The sequence below is a fragment of the Solanum pennellii genome, chromosome 1 (assembly GCF_001406875.1).
Source record: "Solanum pennellii chromosome 1, SPENNV200".
NCBI classification, from domain to species: Eukaryota; Viridiplantae; Streptophyta; class Magnoliopsida; order Solanales; family Solanaceae; genus Solanum; species Solanum pennellii.
Genome location: NC_028637.1, coordinates 90,860,969 through 90,883,917, shown reverse-complemented (window position 1 = coordinate 90,883,917; position 22,949 = coordinate 90,860,969). Strand labels below are relative to the sequence as shown.

Sequence of the window (22,949 nt, the reverse complement as noted above, 5' to 3'; positions counted from 1 at the left end):
AAAAAACAAAAAAAACAAAGAAGAACAAATGACTCAAAGTTATAATAATGTATGGTCACTTGAAAATTTATTCGCTAAAGGCCTATAGTCGTTTGGTAGCTGGTTTAGATGCAACCTTGTATAAGGAATATTATGTTTGCTAATTAACTAGGAAATAAATTATTCATGTATTAAATTAATACAGTGTTTGAATTGTAATTTAGAAATTCGAATGACTAATACATGCATACATTATGAAGAAATTCAAGTATCATTTATGCATAACAAAAGATAGAATAACTGATACATGTATTATTTATTAATCACTTCATTACTAATATCTGCATAAAATAATGAATACATACATTTAGTCATAACTTTAACCAGCTACTAAACGACACTTAAAAGGGTAATAAAAACATTAAGTTTAAGTTGCTTGTATCCAAATCACAAACCAACAAACTAGAAGCAAAGACTTTTGAAGTTGAAAAGAAAGTAGCCAAGTCAAGTCTTTATACAATCCCCTTTCATCCATCCCACCCACAATATAAACTCCAAACATTATCAATCAAAACTATGTAGGTATTTTCCAAAAGTAATATAATAAGATTGTAACAAACAAACCATACTCTTCATATTCAAAAATTTGATATTTTAGAAAAATAACAACATAAATAGTCCTTGTAATTTTCATTTCTCTTGAGAAAAAATGAGAGGAGAGAAAACATTCTCCTTCTTTCTTCTATTATTCTTTATCTTAATTTCACAAACAACAGCCACAAATTACCCAATCAATGTCTGGCCCAAGCCCACAACATTCCTTTGGCCCAACCCAAAATCCATCTTCCTCTCCTCAAACTTCACCATCTCCCACCCGTACCACCGGTACCTCACTCCCGCCGTTGACCGTTACCGCCACCTCATCCTCTCCGAACACCACCGTCCCATCATAACTCCCGCGATCAACCTCACTTCATCAATTCCGTTACAAAGCCTTGTCATCTCCGTCTCCGATGTCAGTTCACCACTCGCTCACGGAGTCAACGAGTCCTACTCTCTCTCCACACCTTCCGACGGATCCGCCTCCGCCTACATATCTGCGGAGACTGTATGGGGAGCCATGCGAGGGCTGGAGACATTCTCACAACTCGTGTACGGAAACCCTACCAGAGTTTCCGCCGGCGTGTATATACACGATCTACCGATTTTTACTCACAGAGGTGTGATGTTGGATACTTCGAGAAATTTCTACGGAGTCGATCACTTGTTAAGGCTGATTAAAGCTATGAGTATGAACAAGTTGAATGTTTTTCACTGGCATATAACTGATTCACATTCATTTCCGCTTGTGATCCCATCGGAGCCTGAGCTCGCCGGAAAAGGAGCGTACAGCAACGAGATGATGTATTCGCCGGCGGACGTGCAGAAGATCGTGGAATATGGAATGGAACACGGAGTTAGGGTTTTACCTGAAATTGACATGCCTGGTAAGTTATGGAATCGCGATAAAGTATAATAGAATAATGTATGGATAATTTTCGTTTACAATTTCTAGGTAATCCCGAAAAGGAACAAGATTGGACTTTTGGAAGTATTATTAATTTATCAGGACATGGGGATCATTAATTTATTAATTTTAACTTAATGGGACCTTGGTGGATTTTTTGGAACTTTTTCTTCTGGCAAATGAAAATGTATGTATCTTTTTATACAGGAAACCAAAACCTTTAAGCCTGGGTTTGGAAAGGTAGTGTGTATGAACCGCGGTTCTTTTGAGTACTCTTCTCAATACGAATAATATATCCTCCGATATATGCACAAAAATGTAAGAGAATATGTTTGATACTTTTAAAAAGATGTGAATGAGAGTTTAGATGGTTGACGATCTCAATCTTGATAGTTGGCTCCATTTTATGGTAGTTCCGTAGGTAGGATTTTGACAATTTTGTTTACATTGGTGTGCAAAGAACTATGAATTTTAGATTATCTTGTAAACCAGCTTGATAAAGGGTAATGGAAGGGACAGTCTTGTCTTGGTACCACTGAAAGTGCGATAGTCCTTATTACTACAATTGATATTTTGTTAAAATCCAAATGAGAGGCAAATTGCTATATCCTCCACAGAAGAAGGTTATATCATGTTGTAAAGCACGTTAAATTTTTTTTTTGTTAAACATAGAATCACATATTGATATCTTTGTTGACATAGGAACAAAGGTAAGTGTATTGGTAACACTATTAAATGCCTGAAGTTTGTCCGATTTTGCAAATATTGCAGCACATACAGGATCGTGGGCTGAAGCTTACCCTGAGATAGTCACTTGTGCAAATATGTTCTGGTGGCCCGCTGGAAGTAGTCCAGCTCTTGCAGCTGAACCAGGCACTGGCCAACTGAACCCATCGATTCCCAAGACCTATGAAGTAGTCAAGAATGTCATCCAGGACACTATCGCCATGTTTCCGGATTCACTCTTTCACGGAGGAGCAGATGAGATCAATTCAGACTGTTGGAATACTGATCTATCGGTCCAAAAGTTTGTTGCTAGCAATGGAACTCTCAGTCAGCTACTAGAGAAGTTTATCAATAATACCTTACCTGAAATCCTCTCACTCAATCGTACGGTGGTCTACTGGGAGGATGTTATATTGAGTGGTAACGTGAAAGTGAATCCATCTCTGCTTCCTCCACAGAATGTTATTATGCAAACTTGGAATAATGGACCAAACAATACAAAGCAGCTTGTCACTTCTGGCTACCGTGTGATTGTGTCATCTGCAGATTACTATTACTTGGACTGTGGCCATGGAAGCTTCGTTGGGAATGACAGCCGCTATGATCAGCCACCAGGTACTGACCAAGGCAATGGCGGATCATGGTGTGGGCCTTTCAAGACGTGGGAAACCATTTACAACTATGATATAACCTACGGCCTTACTGATGAGGAGGCTCCATTGGTAATTGGAGGGGAAGTAGCATTATGGTCCGAACAAGCTGATTCAACTGTTATGGACTCAAGGATTTGGCCAAGAGCATCCGCAATGGCAGAAGCATTGTGGTCAGGAAATCGCGATGAAACAGGAATGAAGAGATATGCAGAGGCTACTGATCGACTGAATGAATGGAGGTACAGAATGGTTTCTAGGGGAATAGGTGCTGAACCGATTCAACCACTTTGGTGTCTCAAAAACCCAGGCATGTGTAACACAGTTCATTCATTTACTAGCTGATCCTTCATCAGTGTCTGTACCAGTCATTTATCTGTATTATCTTCAATATTCAGATCCAGTTTATTATTGTAATGTTACCTTCTATTGCCACCACATTACCATGATTTTACTAGGCAAATGAATCTGGGAATTTCTTACATTGCTGTTTTCCCCTATCCTATCTGTACTTGCTGATAGGATAGCGAAATACATCCATTTTTTGAAGATAGCAACTACCATATGGTTCTATGAATTCACTCGGAGATCCAATAAAAAAGTAAACACCCGAAGAAGCTAAAAGTTGTATGCAAAATCTCGAGAATACCCAAAAAATTTGTATCCATTCAAAATAAATTAATTTCCTGCCCTTCACTATTCTTTTTTAATTTCCATTTCTATCATTTTGTATTGACTTTTCAATCTCCTACTACCTTTAAAAAATACACTTTTTCTTAAATTCTAATTCAAGATTCAAATTATTAACTTAGTAAAAACGTGTACACGTAATGACGTATAGACAAAAAGTTTCATTCGATGTCTTTGCAGAGTTGAATTCCTAATTGCCTCAATCTCCATTGCACCAAACTTTTGACTTTCCACATAACAATACCCAAATCTTAAAACAAAGAAAATGCATCAATAATTTTCCATCATTTCTTGCACTCAATCACATAAACCAAACATAATCTTTCATTATTATAACTTACTTGTGTTAGTGAGTTTTCTCAAATTTCATCTATAAAAACAGAACAAAAGATCACTCTCAACAACACAAGTCCAAACTCTTCTAGCCAACCATGAATTCCTCAAACGAAGCAAAATTAGTACTAGTACAACCATTCATCATGACTCTAATTCTCTTACTAATTACACCATCTTCAGAAGGTGCTATCACTTGTGGCACAGTAATTAGCTCAATCAAGCCCTGCCTCAGCTATTTACAAGGCAGTGGTGGGAAGCCACCACAACCTTGTTGTGATGGTTGTCAATCTCTTGCATCTGCTGCAACAACTGTTCCAGATAGACAGGCTGCATGCACTTGTCTAAAGAATGCATCTCAAAAAATCAAAATTAACTCTCAACTTGCTGGGAGTCTTCCTAAGAGTTGTGGAATCTCATTGTCATTCCCTATTTCACCCACTGTTGACTGCACCAAGTAATATTACTTTCCTCCTACCTTGTTAGCGCGTTTGACACGACAATAGTCAGTTTTCATACATGATTTTACAAAATAACAAAATAATGTTTTCCCTGAAAAATGTTATACATATATTATGGAACTTTTTAGTACTACTAGAGGTCGATAATATATGCCTAAATATTGGTTGAACCAAAGTAAAATGAAATTAAGAGTGCCAAATGAGCGGACTAAACTGAATTTTAAACGAGTTGAGTCAATAAATGTTGGTCATTGGGTTGAGATGTGAAACCAAGGAGTCATAACTCATAACCCAACCTTCCCAACACTTATCAAATTTTATTTTATTTCCTTATGATTTGTTTAATTAGCATACAAAATTAAACTTTTTTAATTTTATTTTTATACATATAACATATCAAATCAAAAAGGGAATTCTTTTAAAATATTTTGACAAGATCTCAGTTGGATCAATTTGACTTGCATATTTATAGTAAATAAGTTCAATTTTTAGATAATCTTAACCGAGCTAGATATAAGTTGAGTTAATAACCGGACTGAGTCATAAACAATGTTTTTTATGGACTAATAACTTTTGTCGATATGTCCTTGATATATAATTTTGTACATTGTTACTACTTTTGCAGGATCAATTGAAGTGTTTTTAAGGATGCCATATATATACAAGGCATTTCTTTAGCGTATGTGATGAAGACTTATTTATATAGCAAATAAAATTTGTCGAGATACATATAAGTTATAATTGTGATTTTTTTTCATGGTTTATATTTGTAATATAATATATCTCGATGTTATGTTCAGAATCTTTGTACTTTTTTTCTGCTTGTAATAAAATTATGTTTTCTTCGATGAGGAGAAAATTCAATTAACTTTTCTTATAATACAAGCTAGCTGCGCTTACATTGAATTAAATAAATTATGTACGTTACGAGAATTTATCAAAGTTTTTGTTATTTTTTTCTTCTTTTTGGGCTTGAGATAAATCAAACTAATATATTTTTTTTTTATGAATTTGAATAGTATAGAAGATTTGTGATGATAGCTATGAGCCGTATAAGTGTTCCCTTATTTTAGGGCAAACTCGATTACAAACAAATATAGCATGGCACCTTCCATGTGAAAATCCTACGTAAGCCATGCAAACTCTATGCACCTTAATTATTTTTGAGAACATTATATCATATTACTCTAATTTAGAATATAAAGTTTTTTATAGGGTAAAAAAAAAAGGAAATCACTTTTTGATGTTCAATTTACTAGTAATTTATTGTAATCCTATAATTATTCACCTATTCCTTTGATAGTGAATAATGCATCTATTTTTATTTTAATCTTCTCCATTATCTTTAGCCAATTCGATATATCGTCATCAACCAAACAACTTTATTTGTTTTCATGTTCCTATAAAACTTCTATAAATTAAACCACAAATCATTCGTTAAGAATTAAATCAAACTCAAAAAAATCCCAATATCCTTAACTTCACCATGAAGCCTACGTATCCTTTTGTTACATTTTTTTTATTACTCTTTTTCTTGATTCTCCAAACTTATAACTCACAAGCCGATAACATTAAGTGTGACAACATAGAACGAGCCTTGAGACCTTGCATGGTGTTCTTCAAGGGCGGAAGTGGGGTGACTGGGATTCCTCCATACGCGTGTTGTGCTGGAGCTTTAACTCTCTCTCAAATCGCGAATAACACTGCTAATAGGTCAGCTGTTTGTAGATGTGTTCAGTCAGCAATAAAAGATTTGAGAATCTCAGATGCAACAGCTAAAGCGCTTCCCCGTAGATGTGGAATCGCCTTGCCCTTCACTTTCTCTCCTTATGTCAAATGTCCTGGTACGAGTTTAAGTTCTATATATTGATATGAAAAATAATATTTACCTGACATGAATCATTATAAGAGTCCGGAGCCTAAAGGGTATAAAATATTAACAAAAATTTTAAAATGGCATATAAAATTTTATATTAATCAAAACGGCAAAATCGCTGGAACAACAGCGATTTCCTCCATTGGAAAAAGCAAAATCGCTGCTACTGCAGCGATTTTGCAAAATTTGATTTTTTTTTAAAAAAAATTCAAATTGCTACATAGGCAGCGATTTTCAATTTTTTTTAAAAAAAAACTTTTTTTCTTTAGAAACCGCTGCCTAGGCAGCGATTTTTATTTTTATTTTTTTAAAATTTTTCTTTAGAAAACCGCTGCCTAGGCAGCGATTTTTATTTTTTTAAATTTTTTTTTATAGAAAATAGCTGCCTAGGCAGCGATTTTTATTTTTTTAAATTTTTTTTTATAGAAAATAGCTGCCTAGGCAGCGATTTCCATTTTAAAAAAAAAAATCCTGCCTAGACAGCGATTTTTAATTTAAAAAAATGAAATCACTGCACATGCAGCGATTTTCCAAATTTTTTTTTAAAAATTTAATAAAATTTGGAAAATCGCTGCATGTGCAGCGATTTCATTTTTTTAAATTAAACTAGGCAGCGAGTTTTTTAAAAAAATGACAACGATTTTCTTTAATTTTTTTTAAATAGGCAGCGATTTTCTAAAAAAAAAAAATTTTTTTTAAAAAGAAAATCGCTGCCTAGGTAGCGATTTGAATTTTTTTCTTAAAAAAAATCACATTTTGCAAAATCACTGCAATAGCAGCGGTTTTGCTTTTTCCGCTGGAAGAAATCGCTGTTGTTCCAGCGATTTTACCGTTTTGGTTAATATAAAATTTTATATACCGTTTTAAAATTTTTATTAATATTTTATATCCTTTAAGCTTCAAACTCATCATTATAATGTTATTGTTGATGTAGGTAAAATTTGTGCATTCTTTTGTATTATTTAATTAGTATACGTACTTCAATAAGTTTACCTTATAGGTTGTAATCATAATAATAATAATAATAATAATAATAATAATATATGTTTAAATAAGTAGCTTGATACTATAACCAAACATATTTGATTTTTTTTTTTTGGTGAACTATTGGAATAGTAATAAACTATATATGTACTACGTACGAGGAATTTTTTTATTTTATTTTTTTCTGTTTATTGGTTCTAATGTATTTATTACTTTGCTGTAATTACATCGTGTAGATTAAACGTTTGTTCTTTTGGCAGGATAAAATGATCTTAATTTGGAAATCACTAAGATGAAGCTCTTGCTGGAATTATGAGTATAAATATATATTCCATGAATTTTTAATTTGTGTTTTTTCTTTAGTATTAGTTATTGGTATTTCATTTTCCTGCATCTTCATGTAATTATTTCTCAATTGCGTGTATTTCGTCTTATGTTTATGTTTCTATAGTTGTAAAAACACTAAATAGCAATCTGCACTAGTCTGTATTTTTAATTATCATTATTTTTGCAATAAATTGACCCATAGCAAAAATAAAAGTGTGAAAATTATATACGCGTTCAATTTTGTTTTAGAAATGTAACATCTCCTACTCATTTTGAATAATTCACATTCTCCCTCATTTATCTCAATTGAACATTTTAAGTTCTCAATTTAATTACCCTCTATATGATCAACCTTTAATTTGTCTCCTTTTACTTTGATAATATTATAATATTTTTAAATCTATATTATGGATTAACCTATATATAAAACAAATTTATAATTTTATATAATTTGAATGGCCTCAATGAGCTAGACTTCTTAATTATGTGGAGAGTGAATTAAGCAGCACCCTCACAAACATACGTGGTACCTCCTTTATCCTTGTTAGAAATATGGTGGATAATAATCCAACTTCAAAATCACGTCACATACATCTTTATAAATATTGATCAACTTTAGCCACCTCTACTACAACAAACAAAAACAAAAAATAACAAAAATAATCCTTATTAAACGTATCTATCTTTAACCTATCTGAAAATAAGACAGATTACCTATCGAAACTTCACAATGAGTCCATCATCAACATCAATTTCTCTTGTTGTTATTCTAATTATTATCTCCTCCTTATCGTTTTCGAATTCGTCTTCATTGAAACCCGTGCATAGTTTAGAAGCTAATCAAGTTAAATGTAGAGATATAAATAGACATATGAAATCTTGTATAGAATGGACAATAAGTGGTTACAAGAATAGTAAGGTTCCTCCAAAGGCTTGTTGCAATCAAATATTTAAACTTAATACTATGGGAAAAGACTCACAAGCAGAAGTAGCTATTTGTGAATGTATTAAGGCAGGATTACAAGATCCACATATCAATGCAAAAGCAGCTGAATCACTTACTTGGGGTTGTCAAGTTCTCTTGTCTTTCCCTACCACACCAAAAGTCAATTGTTCTGAGTAAGTTTAGTTACATTGTCTTTCTGCTTCAATTTCTTTGTCGTATATATAACGTAAATTAATTTGATCATATCACAATTTTTGTGACAGGATAACCGCTCCAAATACCAAATTTTGAGGCTTGGAGTGATTAATTTGGAGAAACAACAAGATGTAATATTTTATATTACAAATAGAGTTTAGTATATGTAGATTGATTTGTCTATAGGATACATAATGTCCTAGACAATCATTATAGGATCTATGGAGTATTCGGTTAGGACTTTGTATTAGTTGTAAAAAAATTCAATAAACTTTGTGTGTTTACATATTTCAATATTTTGTATTCAAAATTGTAGCATAGCTTTAAAAAATTACAGCCTCTTCTTTTCTTTTATATTTTTTCCCTTTTTGGAGAAATTTAATTGGAAGGTGTCAACGGATTATAAATCAAAATACATTTTTTCCTTTCCAAAACCTTTTTTTTGAAAAAATAAATAATTAACAAATAAAAATAAATAAGATAAAATCTAAAATGTGAGCGGTTATATGGATAACTATGAGCCGCATAAATAAACGTTTTCTCCACACCTGCACGTGAAAATCCTACGTAATATACATGTATTTCATGTACTTTTGTTTTTATCGTTGTTTTAATAAATTTTTCAAGTATATATATTTTTATTATTTTACTAGATATTTATTAATTTTTATTGTTTTTAATTATTTATGTACTTTAGAATTGATATATATTTATTAAGAAAATAATGATTAATAGAATGAGTTTATTAGTTTATCATTATTAATTAAGAAGTGAATGTGTTCAGATTATGCAATTAAAATATCTTGTAGTTTGTTAGAAGTTAGTTACATGTGTTATCAAATAGGGAATCAAGTTAGTTAGGTTGTTCCTTCTAGATTCTTCCAATGACAGTTTGTATACATGTAACAACTTGTAAAGACTGATTCATTCAATCAAAAAATACAAAACTCACGCTATTGTTTTCTCTAGTTTCAATTTCCTCCATGTGAGCTTAAACTTCATCAATGGAGTTTCTCAGCTTGTGTTAATTAATTTCTTCATGGTATCAGAGCACAGAGATTGATCTCAAGTTCTCTTCCGCATCTAATCTAATTTGTGAGATTTCCTTTTGTCTATTGATTCTGCCATTTTAGATCTTCATTTGATCCTCTTCTCTCTGTTATCTGGAGGATTCATCTTCTTCTTGTTCAATTATCATGATTGGATTTGTGATTGTTTTGTGTTGTTATTGGTTAATTGTCAAAGTGATTGAATTTCTTGGCGATCCTCAAAATGGTTGATCTCTAAGCTGAAGCTAATTCGAGTTCCTCTCATCTTCTCATATTGATCCCACATCAGTTCGAATAGATTTTGTCAGTATTTTTACTTACATCCATCAGAAAGTGCTAGATCTTCTCTGTTGCCTTCAGTTTTTGATGGTACATGTTATAGATCTTGGAGAAGAGTTGTACTTAAAGCTCTATTAGTGAAAAGAAAAACATGATTCATAAATGGAACACTTGTGCGACCTGATCCTGTTGATCCTGGTTTTCTGCAATGGGAAAGATGTGATGACATGCTTCCTAGATCCTGCATTCATTGCCTCCTGATCTACGCGACAGTCTGCTGTATGTGAACAATGCTCATGAACTTTGGGCAGAGTTGGAAGAAAAGTATGATCAAACCAAAGGGTGCAAACTATATCAATTAAAGAAAGAGATAAATGACCTTGTCCTAGGTACTCTAGACATTAGTAACTATTGTACAAGAATGAAGAAGTTGTGGGAAGAAATGAACACTATAGATGTCAATTCTCAATGTACATATATGTGCCCTTGTGGTGGTAAGACGAAGTTGCACAAAGCTGAATAGGACAGAAACTCATACACTTCTTGATGGGTTTAAATGAGATGTATACATCTATCAGAGGCAACTCCTTATGATGAATACACTTCCAAGTATGGCATATGCATCTTATCCCAAGAAAAATAACAAAGGGAAGTGAAGCCTAACAATTCAACAGTCCTTGAATCTACCTCATCAAATGCCTATGGCCAGTCTAGCAATAGTGCAGTGCCCAAAGATTTCAAGACCAAATACATATCCACTAGAGGAGGTGAAAGAAACTCTGAGAATTTCAATAATTACAATGTGTTTAGGGGTAGTTCTAGCATTACCAGGTTCTCTTTGTTTTGTGATTACTATAAGAGATCAGGACACACAAACGACAGGTGTTACAAACTTCATGGCTACCTACATAACTCAAGGTCTTCATGGAAATGTGTGCTTCTGAGATGCAAAATGATGAGGATCCTGCACTGAAGAAACAAATGCCTTTGAACTCTGCAGGCTGGCAATGGGAAATCTAACTCAGACAATATGATGAGTGGAGCTGTGAACTTGGTAGGTATACTAGCTTGTTACTCTTCTATAAATGATATAGTCGATCTATCTTGTAGGTGTGCCAAGCTAAATGCTGGATCTTGAATCATAGATTCTGGTGCATCACATCACATGACCTATAACAAAGTCATCCTTAAAAACATTAGACCTCTACCTTAACCTTTCTTGATTACCTTTACCAAATATACAAAGTTAAAGTAATTGAAACTGGAGATGTTTGTTTAAATTCAACTTTAACCATATGCAGTGTACTGTTTGTACCTAGTTTTAATTCAATTTGATATCTGTACATTGTTTGGCTCTAGAACTTAAAGAAAAAAAATCAATTTTAGTAACTTATCTTGTTCATTGCAGGGCCCTTCTCCGAAGAGCCCTCCGGAGCTTGGTAGAGCAAAAAATGGCCAATACTTCATGTCTCAGGTGCCATAATTTCCATGCACCTTCTATTAGTAATGTTTCATCTCATGTTGTTATTTGTCCTTCTCATTGTACCAATCAAGCTTCCCTGTTCCCATCACCTTTTGTAAAATACTTACATAAGATCAATTAAAAAGCTTGTTCAATTGTTAATTGTCTTTGTCTTACTAATAACTATGTTTTTCCTTCTGCTAATTTTTTACCTACATCTCATACTCCTGATATTGAACTCTTGTGGCATGCTAGACTTGGACCTGTTCCTTTTTATAAAAATGAAGAATATCTCTACCATATCAGTAAGTTTTTCTGCCAGACAACCTTTTACATGTACCATATGCCTTATGGCAAGACAAGATCAAAAGCCTTTCCAGGAAAGCTCTACCACCACTAAAGAGCCTTTTGAGCTATTACACATTGACCTATGGGGGCCTTATCATGTACCCACACATGAGGCTACAATTATTTTTTGACAATGATAGATGATCATAGTAGATCAACTTGGACACAGTTGATCAGGTGCAAGAGTAATGCACTACAAGTTGTGAAGATTTTTGTATCTCTCATAGAAAATCAATTTCAAACCAAGTTGAAAATCATTAGGTCTGATAATGGACTAGAACTCACAAGTGAGGCAACCAGTTTCAATCAATAGAGGTATTAAGACAAAAATCCTATAAAAACTTAAGCTCTAAACCCCAACAGCCTTTAGACAAAAAAACCTAAACCTAAATCACTAAACCCTAAGAAACCTAAACGCTAAACCCTATACCTAAGAAACTATAAAACCATACCTTTAACCATATGGCTAAACCCTAAGAAATAAAAAACCCTAAAAGCCTTTAAAAGCCCTAAACTCTATTTTAAAAAAAAAAAAACTTGACAAAAACCATTAAATACCCTAAACCCTAAAAAAGGATAAAAATCCTAAAACATCTTTAAAAACCCAAATCCCTAAATCCTAAAACTCATATTATTCTATGTCTAGCCTAGATCAAAAAATTATCAAACACAAATCTATACTCAATTTCCTAATATTGAGGTTTATTAACATGCCAAGCCTTATTTTTTATATTTAAGCCTAAGGTTAAGTCTTTATTTTTTTGAATAACATAACTTTCATGGCATCCAAATAATATATTACACTTAATATTTAATTATCTATCTCAATATATCAAAACTTTATTTATAAAATAATAATCAAACAAAATCCCCATAACCGAAAACCAAACAAGCGAAATGGTCTAATAACTCCAACTATGACCGTAACATACAAATCATAACCCTATGCCAAAACATTATTCCCACCTGTAATGAATTCCCCTTCTAATCATAATGGCATAATAATTAATAATTACCTCCCAACTATCAACCAAATTTTACCCCATTAAAATATTATATCATAACAATTTGATATTCCCCCAAGTCCAATTTACTAGTGCCTCCGTTTTTAACTTTTTCAATTCAATTTTTCTACCTCCTTTTTCACTATTAATAATATAATGACTGGTATTAAACAACCCACAATGTAATATAAGATTTAATATTCGTGAGTGATTTACTTGAAGCCACAATATTCTCCTTTTGTTTATGCGGTGATGATGCACAATGAGCTTTTACGTCATCTTTTTCGTCCAAACCCTTATTCTTTCTACAAAATATTTACTCCTTAATTATTATATAAGACTAATTATAAAAATAGTAAAAGTGGCTCACTATTAATTTTAATGTTATTTTCTTTAACCACCAACTGAATAAATTATAAAAAGTACTCCATTAATTTTATAATTGTAGTTATGAATAGTCCAAAATATTCAGTTTAGAATCTATCGAAAAATATTTTATAAAACACACGACTTTAATTAGCACTCGAAACGACTAAAAAGATCGTTACAAAAGATACGATCATTTTATGTAACTCATAGCCAATTAGGAAGTTATTTTGGGCTACATTCCCGTAGAAAGCTTCATCTTGTGTTGGTCGAAATGCTAGGCACCAAATTCCTTGACCGGTCGGCCATATTATATTTTCCTTCAATAGAGGTATTAAGAAGTTAGCTTTGATTTAATATTTTTAATTTTGTCTTTAGGAGATTAAATGGGTTACAATCATTTTATTCAAATCATATTTGACCAAATTCATATATACCCATATTTTAGATGGATGAATTGTGATCTAATCCACTTTAACTCAATTCACATTTTAGATGGGTGGATTGTGACCAAGTCCTCCTTCCTGTTATGTAATCCACATTACTATTTTAAATAAATAAAAATAACAAGTTAATATCTCAAAAAATAACTCTAACTTAGTAATTTATAGAGTAAAGTCATTAAACTTTATTTTGTATTAATAAAATCATTCAACTTAGACATTAATATTAATAAAATTACTCGATAAATTTATCATCAAAGAGAAATTTAAAATGATAAATAATTTTCTTTTTATAGCATGTAAATATGAATTTGACGAATAAATAAAATTTTAAAATCCATTAAAACTTTTTAACGGATATGATTTATTTTAATTAATAAGTAGGCGTTACATAAAAGCACATAACGTTGTTGCCACGTTTTATTAAAATATTACAAATAAAAAAATATATGTTTTTTAATGATATAATTTCCTTTTCTTTATGTTGATCAATTTGTACGTGTTACTCCTGTAAAACAATGACACTGATTGATTGTTTACCTAATTTACAAGTATATCTTATTAATATCAAAGAAATAATTTTAAAATGTGTGCGATACTTCATTTTTCTCATACACATATCATGATATATTGCAAAGTTTAAATACATAGTAATATTATAATAGCTATTTCACTAAGTTTGTCCGTAAAAACTTCTTAATAAATTTTTTATTTTATTTATTTTCTGGGTTCATATGTGTATATATTTTGTCATGTTAAATTTGCTTTTTAATGACAAATTTAGTCTAGTGATTTTATTGATACAATATAAAGGTATAAGTTGAGTGATTTTACTGATACAAAATAAAGTTTAATTATTTTACTAGAAAAATTCTCAAAGTTGAGTAACTTTTTGAAATATTAACTCAATAAATAACCAATAGACTTTAAGATTCCAATTATTATTATTTTTTATGATAAAAGGGAATTTCTTGGATGATAAGCATCCTTCACTTTCATCCCGAATATTGTGAGTTTAAGTCATTAAGAGATGATGAGAGTTTTTTAGAAAGGATTAAAAGAAAAGAAGAGATTTTCTTAGAAAAGGATGTTATAAAATCAATTAAATTAATTAAATGATATATGATGAAGGACGATTCAGTCAAATCATAAATTTGTATATTAATAATAATAAATTTAAGATAAATATTGTTAGAAAATAAAATAAGAGATTCCATGAGTATTACGAAATTATACTTGACTTGCATTTAATGATATATTACGAATATTAAATTCCTCTAGCTAGCTAGGCTACAATAGAGTTGTGGTTGTTAGTTGCTCCTATCACATGTTATTTTGAGAGATTATTCATTTTCTTCCTTAATTGAAATTCTTTTTTAGCAAAAAATTGAGTATCATACTGGCAACTATTCCGGTGCATATTATTTATTATGCTTTCAACAAGAATGCATGCATAGGTAGGTTAGACGTATGTGGATTTGTATTTAATTTATTTCTATAAGTATTTAGGTTAGATGTTTTTGATATATAAACTGTGAATATTACCATAACAAAAATAAAATATTACAATTTAGGAAAGTAATACAAAATTATAGCATCTAGCTAGCTATTAACTAACAATGTACCACAAACTCTATGTATTAAATGTTGGTACTTTTTGGCTTTTTCTAATATAACTTTTTTATTTATTTAGTTATGTGTTTTGAATGAATCCATTTAATTTGCCATGTGTTTATCTTTTTGTTTAAATAGGATATTATTATTACAAATTAAGCAGAAACAATTATGTTAATAGGGAGATTTTATTCAGTTTGTTTGGACCACTAAAAAGCCACAATAAGCTTGAGCTACCGTTGGTCGAAATGCTAGACACCAAATTTAAATGCAAATATTCATATTAATTTAATTTAAGCCATCTTAGTACAATCAGTGGGCTTGAAAGATACTATAATTTTATTCAGATCGTAACCGACTAGGAAGTTTGTTTGGGCCACATTCCAGTAGAAACCTTGACCTTCCGTTGGTTGAAATGCTAGGCACCAAATTCCTTGACCCGCCGGCCATATTATATTGTCCTTGGATAGAGGCACAGCTGCTGCAATAAAATGCATTGTTACCGGAGGAACATCAGAGCCACTGAAATCCCTGTAGCAGGGATTGGTTGAATTCTCTATAAAAAATGGTTGCACGTTGATGGCTTGTAAGATGGCTGTTTCAACTTGGTTGTATAATTGTGTAGGAAGGTTGGTTAAGGTAGTTCCTGAGTCGATGGCGATATTTCCAATAGTCGTGGAATTATTATTATTAAAAAGATTGAATCTTTTACCATTAACCGATATACCCACGAGAGTTAGTAAGTAGAAAGGTTCATTAGGGTTCAAGCTAATGGGGGTGAATAGTACCCCAAGCATTTTCACCGAATGTGAATGTGCTTGGAACATCTAATTGTGACAAAGGCACGAAACAATAGAAGAACCTTTTTCCAAATGCCGCACTAATTTGTGAAATTAAGGACCACGGAAAAACACCAAGACCCATTAAACCGGACATGTTTGGGCTAGTGATTGGAGCTGTGAGCACATCCAAACACAATACCCGGAAAAGAAATTTCATCTTCTCCTTTTGGAGAATAGAAAGTAAATATATCCATACCCAAATCACCACTCGAGTAACTACTATCCGTATAATTCAATGCATACGTACATTGGCTTCCCTCACATTCTTTTTGGAAGCATTGAGAAGAGTTACAAGGAATTGCCTTATACGTTGAAGAGTTTAAAGAGCTAAACAAGGGTAGATTTTGGGAGTAACGATGGACACATGGCTCGCATTGTATCCAATTTACATGACTTCCGGTATCAGCCACTGCGAGTTGGAACTTAGGTGGGGGTTCCAACAGAAAAATTTATATAGTAAACGCCAAGAGGCTCCGGAACCAACTCCATGGAAAGAGAAGCCGGAGACCTCTTAGAAGCAGAGTGGATCAGCTCAATGCTAAATCCACTCGACTTTGCTTCTGATTCCGGCAAAACTGATGTTTGAGTGACGGTCAATATTGCAAAGCAAAAAACAATAATGAAACAGAAGATGGTCATGTTTAATGTCTACACAAGGATATAATGCTTTAGTTTTTTTTTTTTGTTGATAAGTATATAATGACACCAAAGTATGCTTATATATAGGAGGAGGAGGAAGATATGTATATAGTGCTGATTATATTTTTTCCCTCTATTGTCCCTCTTAATAACATGGGCTACCCATATTATACTAGTGCCCATTATCTTTTAGTTGTAAGCTATATATTGTGTGTGTTTGTCATATAAACAAGAAAAATTTACATAACAAGTTTATCGGATTCGGATTCGATATTTACTTTTCTTAATCCATATATAGAAATTATACATTTATTAGGTATGGCTATACACATAATATATATTAAGTGTGTTTGGCATGAAGCAAACAAAATTATGATCATGTAATTTAGTAAAACACACGTAATTAGATATACTTAGCTACCACATATAAATATTTAACCTATAGTTTAAAAATATTACTCATAACACCATTATTTAATAATTATACCGTATATTTTAAATCATATACACAAACGATGAAATGACATATATAGAAAACGATCTGTCATGGACAAGTAGCGGGATACTGATCTACCATGAGTAGTAAGAATAAATAAAGTGGGACAATTCCCTAATAAAAGTACCATGTGTATGATTTAACAAGATTACTTCAAAAAAGTATTGTAAGTATGTTTCTATATGGGATTGATTGCACGATATATGCTTAGCTTGGTTTGTTGCTATAGTTGTCTTCCTTGATATGCTTGCCTAAAGTTGTCTATGAGAAATAAGTTATGGATGAGATCAAAAGACGACGAATATGAATGAGAGCCTAAAGTGGTTTTGCTTAGCATGGGTGAGATTTATGGGGTCTTTTCCATGCATTGCATTGCACAAGCATGCTTTGAGGGTGCTTATGAAGTGTTTCCATTAAATTAGGTTGATCTAGATGCATTGATTATGCCTAAAGTCATGTCTCTCATTCGTATAGCCTTTGTCTTAAGTTGTGTCTCTTATGATCATATATGGTATATGTCTCATGTTGACTAATGCCTATATTATGCTTACATGTTTATGATTTATGTTAGCCATCATATTTAGTACACTTCTTTATGGCCTTTAATTGTATTTATCTTTGAGCATTTTTGGTGATTACTTTCTACTACAATCTAATAGATTATCAATAGAAGGCCAGTTCAATGTAGAGATCAAACATAATAAAATCTCATTGAAAGTACTGAATCAGCCCACTAGCAGTGTATGCATAAATGTACTCATAATAATTTTTTTTTTAAAAAGACAATTATATTAAATTAAACTGGTATGGTATTTATTTGTGGACTGTGGACAACATGAGTATTTTTGTTAAAAGACGATTATAGTAAATTAAGCTGGACTGTGCAAAACTTGTGCATATATTTGTTATAATAAACACAGCTAGAACTTAGGGTAGAATAGGCATCATGTGGTAACCTGACCTTTATTAAATTTAAAATGAGAGTGAAATTTCACGTTTTAAAATTGAGTGTGGAGTTAAAAGGGTAAAAAAAATTGTCAAAAATTCCAAAAGGACATATCAATTTCTTTTAAAATCAAAACGGTAAAAACGCTAGCGACTTATACCTTCTGAAAAAGGGAAATCGCTGCCATAGGAGCGATTTCTTAAAATTGCCTTTTCATTTTTTTTTTTTTAAAAAAAATTAAACAAATCACTCCACACGGAGCGATTTTCAAAATTTAAAAAAAAATATTATTTTTTTCTATAAGTCGCTGCTTCTGCAGCGACTTCCATCAATTTTTTAATTTTTTTTTTTGCTTTATTTAAAAGAAAAATTGATTCAATTTTTTTAAAAAAAAATCATTGGCAGCGATTTTTAATTAGTTTTTTTTTAAAAAAAATCAAATAGTTGTAAAAGCAGCGATTTACACTAAATTTATATATTTTTTTAAAAAAAATCAATTAAACGCTGCAAAAAAATTAGCCGATTAAATTAAGTTTTCAAAAAAAAAAAAATTTAAGTGTAAAGCAAAAAATGTGTTAATTGAGAATTCATTTTATGTTATGAATTCTTAATTAACACATTTTTTGCTTTACACTTAAATTTTTTTTTTTTTGAAAACTTAATTTAATCGGCTAATTTTTTTGCAGCGTTTAATTGATTTTTTTTAAAAAAATATAAATTTAGTGTAAATCGCTGCCTTTACATGGATTTGATTTTTTTAAAAAAAAAACTAATTAAAAATTGTTGCCAATGATTTTTTTTAAAAAAAAAATTGAAGCAATTTTTCTTTTAAATAAAGCAAAAAATAAATTAAAAAAATTAAAAAAAAAATTTGATGGAAGTCGCTGCTTCTGCAGCGACTTATAGAAATTTTTTATTTTATTTTGAAAATCGCTCCGTGTGGAGCGATTTGTTTAATTTTTTTTAAAAAAAAAAAGAAAATGCAAATTTAAGAAATCGCTGCTATTGCAGCGATTTCGCTTTTTCAAAAGGTACAAGTCGCTACATCGTGAGCGATTTTACCGTTTTGGTTTTAAAAAAAATTAATATGCCCTTTTGGAATTTTTGACAATCTTTTTTACCCTTTTAACTCCACACTCTTTTAAAATTTCTCTCCTACATTATTACTAGACATAAAAGCTCGGGCAATTCGGGGGTCAATGTATATTAATTTAGTTATTTTTTTTATGTGATACAAAAAATTAAAAGAGCCAATTAAATTTTTGAATATTTATTATTTATTATTTTTATTATATTTTTAATGTGCTTTTTAAATAATATTTTTGGCATATGTGATATTTCGAGAGTGAATTAATTTTTAAATATTTTTAAAAATATTTTAAAATATTAATTAATATGATTCATGTGCCACCTGTGAAATTTTGAGAATACATTAGATTTTTTATATATATTTCAAAAAATTATTTAAAGTATGTAATTTTTAAATAATATATGTTATTGATTATCTCCGAATTATTGTATCCCATTTTTGGATATGATAAATTATGAATTTAGAATAATTTAGTTTGTGTATTAAAACGACTTACTCTTTACCAAAAATAAAAATAGAAATACATGCCTTGTATTTATAAAGTCTTTATTTTAATGTATGATGATTTTTACAAATCGTGCAATAATGAGTATACGTATCATAATTACATTTTGGACCCCACTTGATGCGACCAGTGGTTCCATACTTATCTCATGCTTTAGCGTCATCCACGTGATTTACACGTGACTCCTCCTTCCCTTCTCTCTCCACATAACCCCAATTCACTCAGATGAAATAAAAAGCAGTATTCATTTTATTAAAATCTAACCGCACTACTGTAGGTTTAACATGTGTCTTTTTTGCACTACAAAAAATATTTGAAAAAATCCATCCATTAAATGTCAAAATCCAGAAAAAAAAATCAAATGAACTTAAAATTGGCTCCTAGCAAGTCATTAACGAACTCGAATTGGTATTTAAATTAGTAGCCTCAAAGAGTCTTTTTGTGCGGAGAATCAATTATTTATGACCCTCCCAAAAATACGTACTAACTTCACATACAACTTTATCAATAGAAAATCAAGTTTGGCACAAAAAAAATAATCCCAAATCGTTACTATTATTATTTTTCAAAAAAAAAAAATTACTTTGAATCTCGATCGAAACTTCACAATGAGACTATCATCATCGACATTTTCTCTTGTTGTTATTATGATTATTTCGTTGTTGTTATCGCGGCCATATTCATCGGATGGTGCAGTTAAGTGCAAAGAAATAGCTCAACGTATTAAACCTTGCATAGATTGGATGTCAATTGGGTACAAAAGTACTGGCATTGTTCCAAAGACTTGTTGCAATGAAATGTTTAGACTTAATGGCATGGGAGTAAACCGTGAAGCAGAATTAGCAATTTGTGAATGTTTTAAATCTGAAATGCAAGATTTGAACATCGACGATAAAGTATCTATATCAATTTCTGGACGTTGTGGAGTCCTATTGCCCTTCCCTATCGTCCCAAACGTCAATTGTTCCGAGTAAGTTTAATTAATTATTCAATTTAATATCGTACCCCTAAAAGTTATTATAAATTATTCTTTCTATCGATATTTGATTCATCATATTGTACTTTTTTGTGACAGGATATGAGTCTTGGAGTGGTCGATTCGGAATCTTTCGTGACGAGAACTTATTTATTATGAAAAACTAACATGCATAGTATATAGCTTGATTTGTTTAGGATATATGATTACTAGGCAATTACTATCACAAAAATCGAAACTAAATGAGAAGGATTATAATATATATTGAGCTTCACATAAACATGCAATAATTTGGCTTGAATGACTATGTATTCTTTATAAAATATCTAATAACCTTTCTGTGTTTAGCTGTTTGAACATTTTATTTTCAGAATTGTCACATTGCCACTAAAGTCTAAAAATTATACGGCCATTAGTGGCGAAGCTAGAATTTTAAATAAGAGGGTTGAGAAGCAAACACACGAACTAGTGGAAGGGGTTCGATATCTATCATATATATCTAAATAATCTTAACCATGTATAAATAGTAATATTTTTCGTCAATCCCCTTGGTATGATGGCTCCACCGCGGCGGGCCGCCGACGAAGGGTGTCGAATTGAGGTTTATGAATAAAAAAAATCCACAACATCTTTTCTTTTCAATTTTCTCCGAGTTTATTACTCTCCTGGCCAATTTACTTTATATTTTTTATTTTTTTAAAAGTCAAATAATTTAATTTAGACAAAAGAAAAAAAGTATTTTTGTCTTTCAAAAGCTTAGTTACACAGCCTACAAATTGTGTGTGTAAATAACTTACTAGATCCGAAAAATATTATAAATTGTAATTTTTTGCATATCAATATAATGAAAATTATATCGTAAAATGTTCGTTAAAGTATGATATTTTTTTAGTCTGAAATACCAGATCAATTTAAGCACTTAAATGATTTTAGTCTTATATTCCTAACTTGTTAGGCAGAGTAGGCGAATTATGCATTCTCATGACTTATGAGCCATGCGTATGTGTAGTTACGAAAAGAAAACAAACATGTTTTGTTAAGACTATGGTCCTCGTTAACTCATGATTGCTTCCTTGATTCATTTTGCCTCATTTTTTTTTGTTCTTTTTTTTTTCTATGTGACACCATTTCGTGTTCACTTTGGATTCATTCCTTGCATATTATCGGATTATTTCGAGTCAAGCCTATTCTCGTTCGAATGGAAAAGAAGCGAATCCGAGTTTTAGGAAGACGAATTATAGGGATTGGACTCGTGAGAATACACTCGGATACGTTAGTATACACTCGGTGTATACGGAGTCTTAAGGTTGAAATGGACCAAAGCCCAATATTTTACACAGCAGGACAGAAAAAGCGAAAGGGTTGAGGCCCATTTTGTGTTGTTCAGCCCATCTTTAGACATAGGACAGGTTGTGGGTCAAAAGCCTATCATATTTGGAATTTAGGCAAAAAGACCCAAATTTAATATTGGAAAAATTACTTGGATAGATGTCTTTTAATAAATAATTACTAATTTTAGTGATACTTTTAATTTATTATCATTTATAATAATACTATTTAAATCTGTAAAATGTATTAAAAGTGAATTAAGTATGTAATAATATTATGTATTATAACTATTTTATAAAATATATTATGCATGTTTGGTAAGAAGTTGACACATTGCATTATAAGTGTATCAAAATGTGAGATAAATGTATTATCCATCAATAAAACTTGTATTATATGTGAATAATAAATTATTTTTTGTAATATGAATTAAAAGTGTACTGTAAATGTATTAAAGGTGATAGAATGAAAAAAAAATATTATTACTATAAATGATAAATATTTTTTATTTATAGTATATTTACGTAAGTTTCCCATTAATATTTTTCCTTTTACTCTTGAGTTATTTAATTGTGGCTTTTGTTTATCAACTCTAAATTGTGGAATTATCAATCAACTTAGTCAAATTACCTCAAGATAAATTATTTATTTTTGTGTTGGTTTACTTTAGTAAATTTTATTTTTTAACAAAATCTTGTGTTCATTTATTTTATTAATCAAGTATGTTGGTCAAATTTTATATCTTTAATTAAGTTAATTTTTTTGTTCTTAAAAATGATATGTTCTTTAACGCTTTTTTCACAAACACATTTTATTTACTTTAAAATTGTTTTTAAGTTAAAGAATTTTTCTCAAAGAAACTAAAAAAATGTTTTTCTTTACTTGGT

At 31.0% G+C, this 22,949-nt stretch overlaps 4 protein-coding genes and 1 long non-coding RNA gene across 5 annotated transcripts; 4 read left to right on the top strand and 1 right to left on the bottom strand.

The window, feature by feature from the left end:
- Nucleotides 1-444: 444 nt before the first annotated feature.
- Nucleotides 445-3,344, top strand: LOC107014656 (beta-hexosaminidase 2). The gene is made up of 2 exons (XM_015214704.2): nucleotides 445-1,466; nucleotides 2,258-3,344. Exons 1-2 carry the CDS (start codon nucleotides 689-691, stop codon nucleotides 3,205-3,207), a joined length of 1,728 nt encoding a protein of 575 aa, XP_015070190.1. The 5' UTR covers nucleotides 445-688; the 3' UTR covers nucleotides 3,208-3,344.
- Nucleotides 3,345-3,921: 577 nt separating this feature from the next.
- Nucleotides 3,922-5,304, top strand: LOC107027675 (non-specific lipid-transfer protein 1-like). Its single transcript, XM_015228775.2, has 2 exons — nucleotides 3,922-4,342; nucleotides 4,972-5,304. Exons 1-2 carry the CDS (start codon nucleotides 3,984-3,986, stop codon nucleotides 4,979-4,981), a joined length of 369 nt encoding a protein of 122 aa, XP_015084261.1. The 5' UTR covers nucleotides 3,922-3,983; the 3' UTR covers nucleotides 4,982-5,304.
- Nucleotides 5,305-8,152: 2,848 nt separating this feature from the next.
- Nucleotides 8,153-8,968, top strand: LOC107031449. The gene is made up of 2 exons (XR_001458210.2): nucleotides 8,153-8,652; nucleotides 8,743-8,968. It is a non-coding gene; the product is annotated as an uncharacterized LOC107031449 (long non-coding RNA).
- A 6,564-nt stretch (nucleotides 8,969-15,532) lies between these two features.
- LOC114075565 (aspartic proteinase CDR1-like) lies at nucleotides 15,533-16,720 on the bottom strand. The gene is made up of 2 exons (XM_027913922.1): nucleotides 16,544-16,720; nucleotides 15,533-16,066 (listed from the first exon to the last, which is right to left on the bottom strand). The coding sequence occupies exons 1-2, from the start codon at nucleotides 16,718-16,720 to the stop codon at nucleotides 15,533-15,535; spliced, it is 711 nt and encodes a 236-aa protein (XP_027769723.1).
- Nucleotides 16,721-20,286: 3,566 nt separating this feature from the next.
- On the top strand, nucleotides 20,287-21,034 carry LOC114076173 (non-specific lipid-transfer protein 1-like). The gene is made up of 2 exons (XM_027915073.1): nucleotides 20,287-20,727; nucleotides 20,833-21,034. Exons 1-2 carry the CDS (start codon nucleotides 20,366-20,368, stop codon nucleotides 20,837-20,839), a joined length of 369 nt encoding a protein of 122 aa, XP_027770874.1. The 5' UTR covers nucleotides 20,287-20,365; the 3' UTR covers nucleotides 20,840-21,034.
- Nucleotides 21,035-22,949: the final 1,915 nt, after the last annotated feature.

Coding starts and splice junctions, on each gene's coding strand:
- LOC114075565 (XM_027913922.1), bottom strand. CDS start 16,720: ATGACCATCTTCTGTTTCATTATTGTTTTTTGCTTTGCAATATTGACC. Junction 16,067..16,543: donor TGGTTCCGGAGCCTCTTGGC/GTTTACTATATA, acceptor TGTCACAATTAG/ATGTTCCAAGCACATTCACA.
- LOC107014656 (XM_015214704.2), top strand. CDS start 689: ATGAGAGGAGAGAAAACATTCTCCTTCTTTCTTCTATTATTCTTTATC. Junction 1,467..2,257: donor ACCTGAAATTGACATGCCTG/GTAAGTTATGGA, acceptor CAAATATTGCAG/CACATACAGGATCGTGGGCT.
- LOC107027675 (XM_015228775.2), top strand. CDS start 3,984: ATGAATTCCTCAAACGAAGCAAAATTAGTACTAGTACAACCATTCATC.
- LOC114076173 (XM_027915073.1), top strand. CDS start 20,366: ATGAGACTATCATCATCGACATTTTCTCTTGTTGTTATTATGATTATT.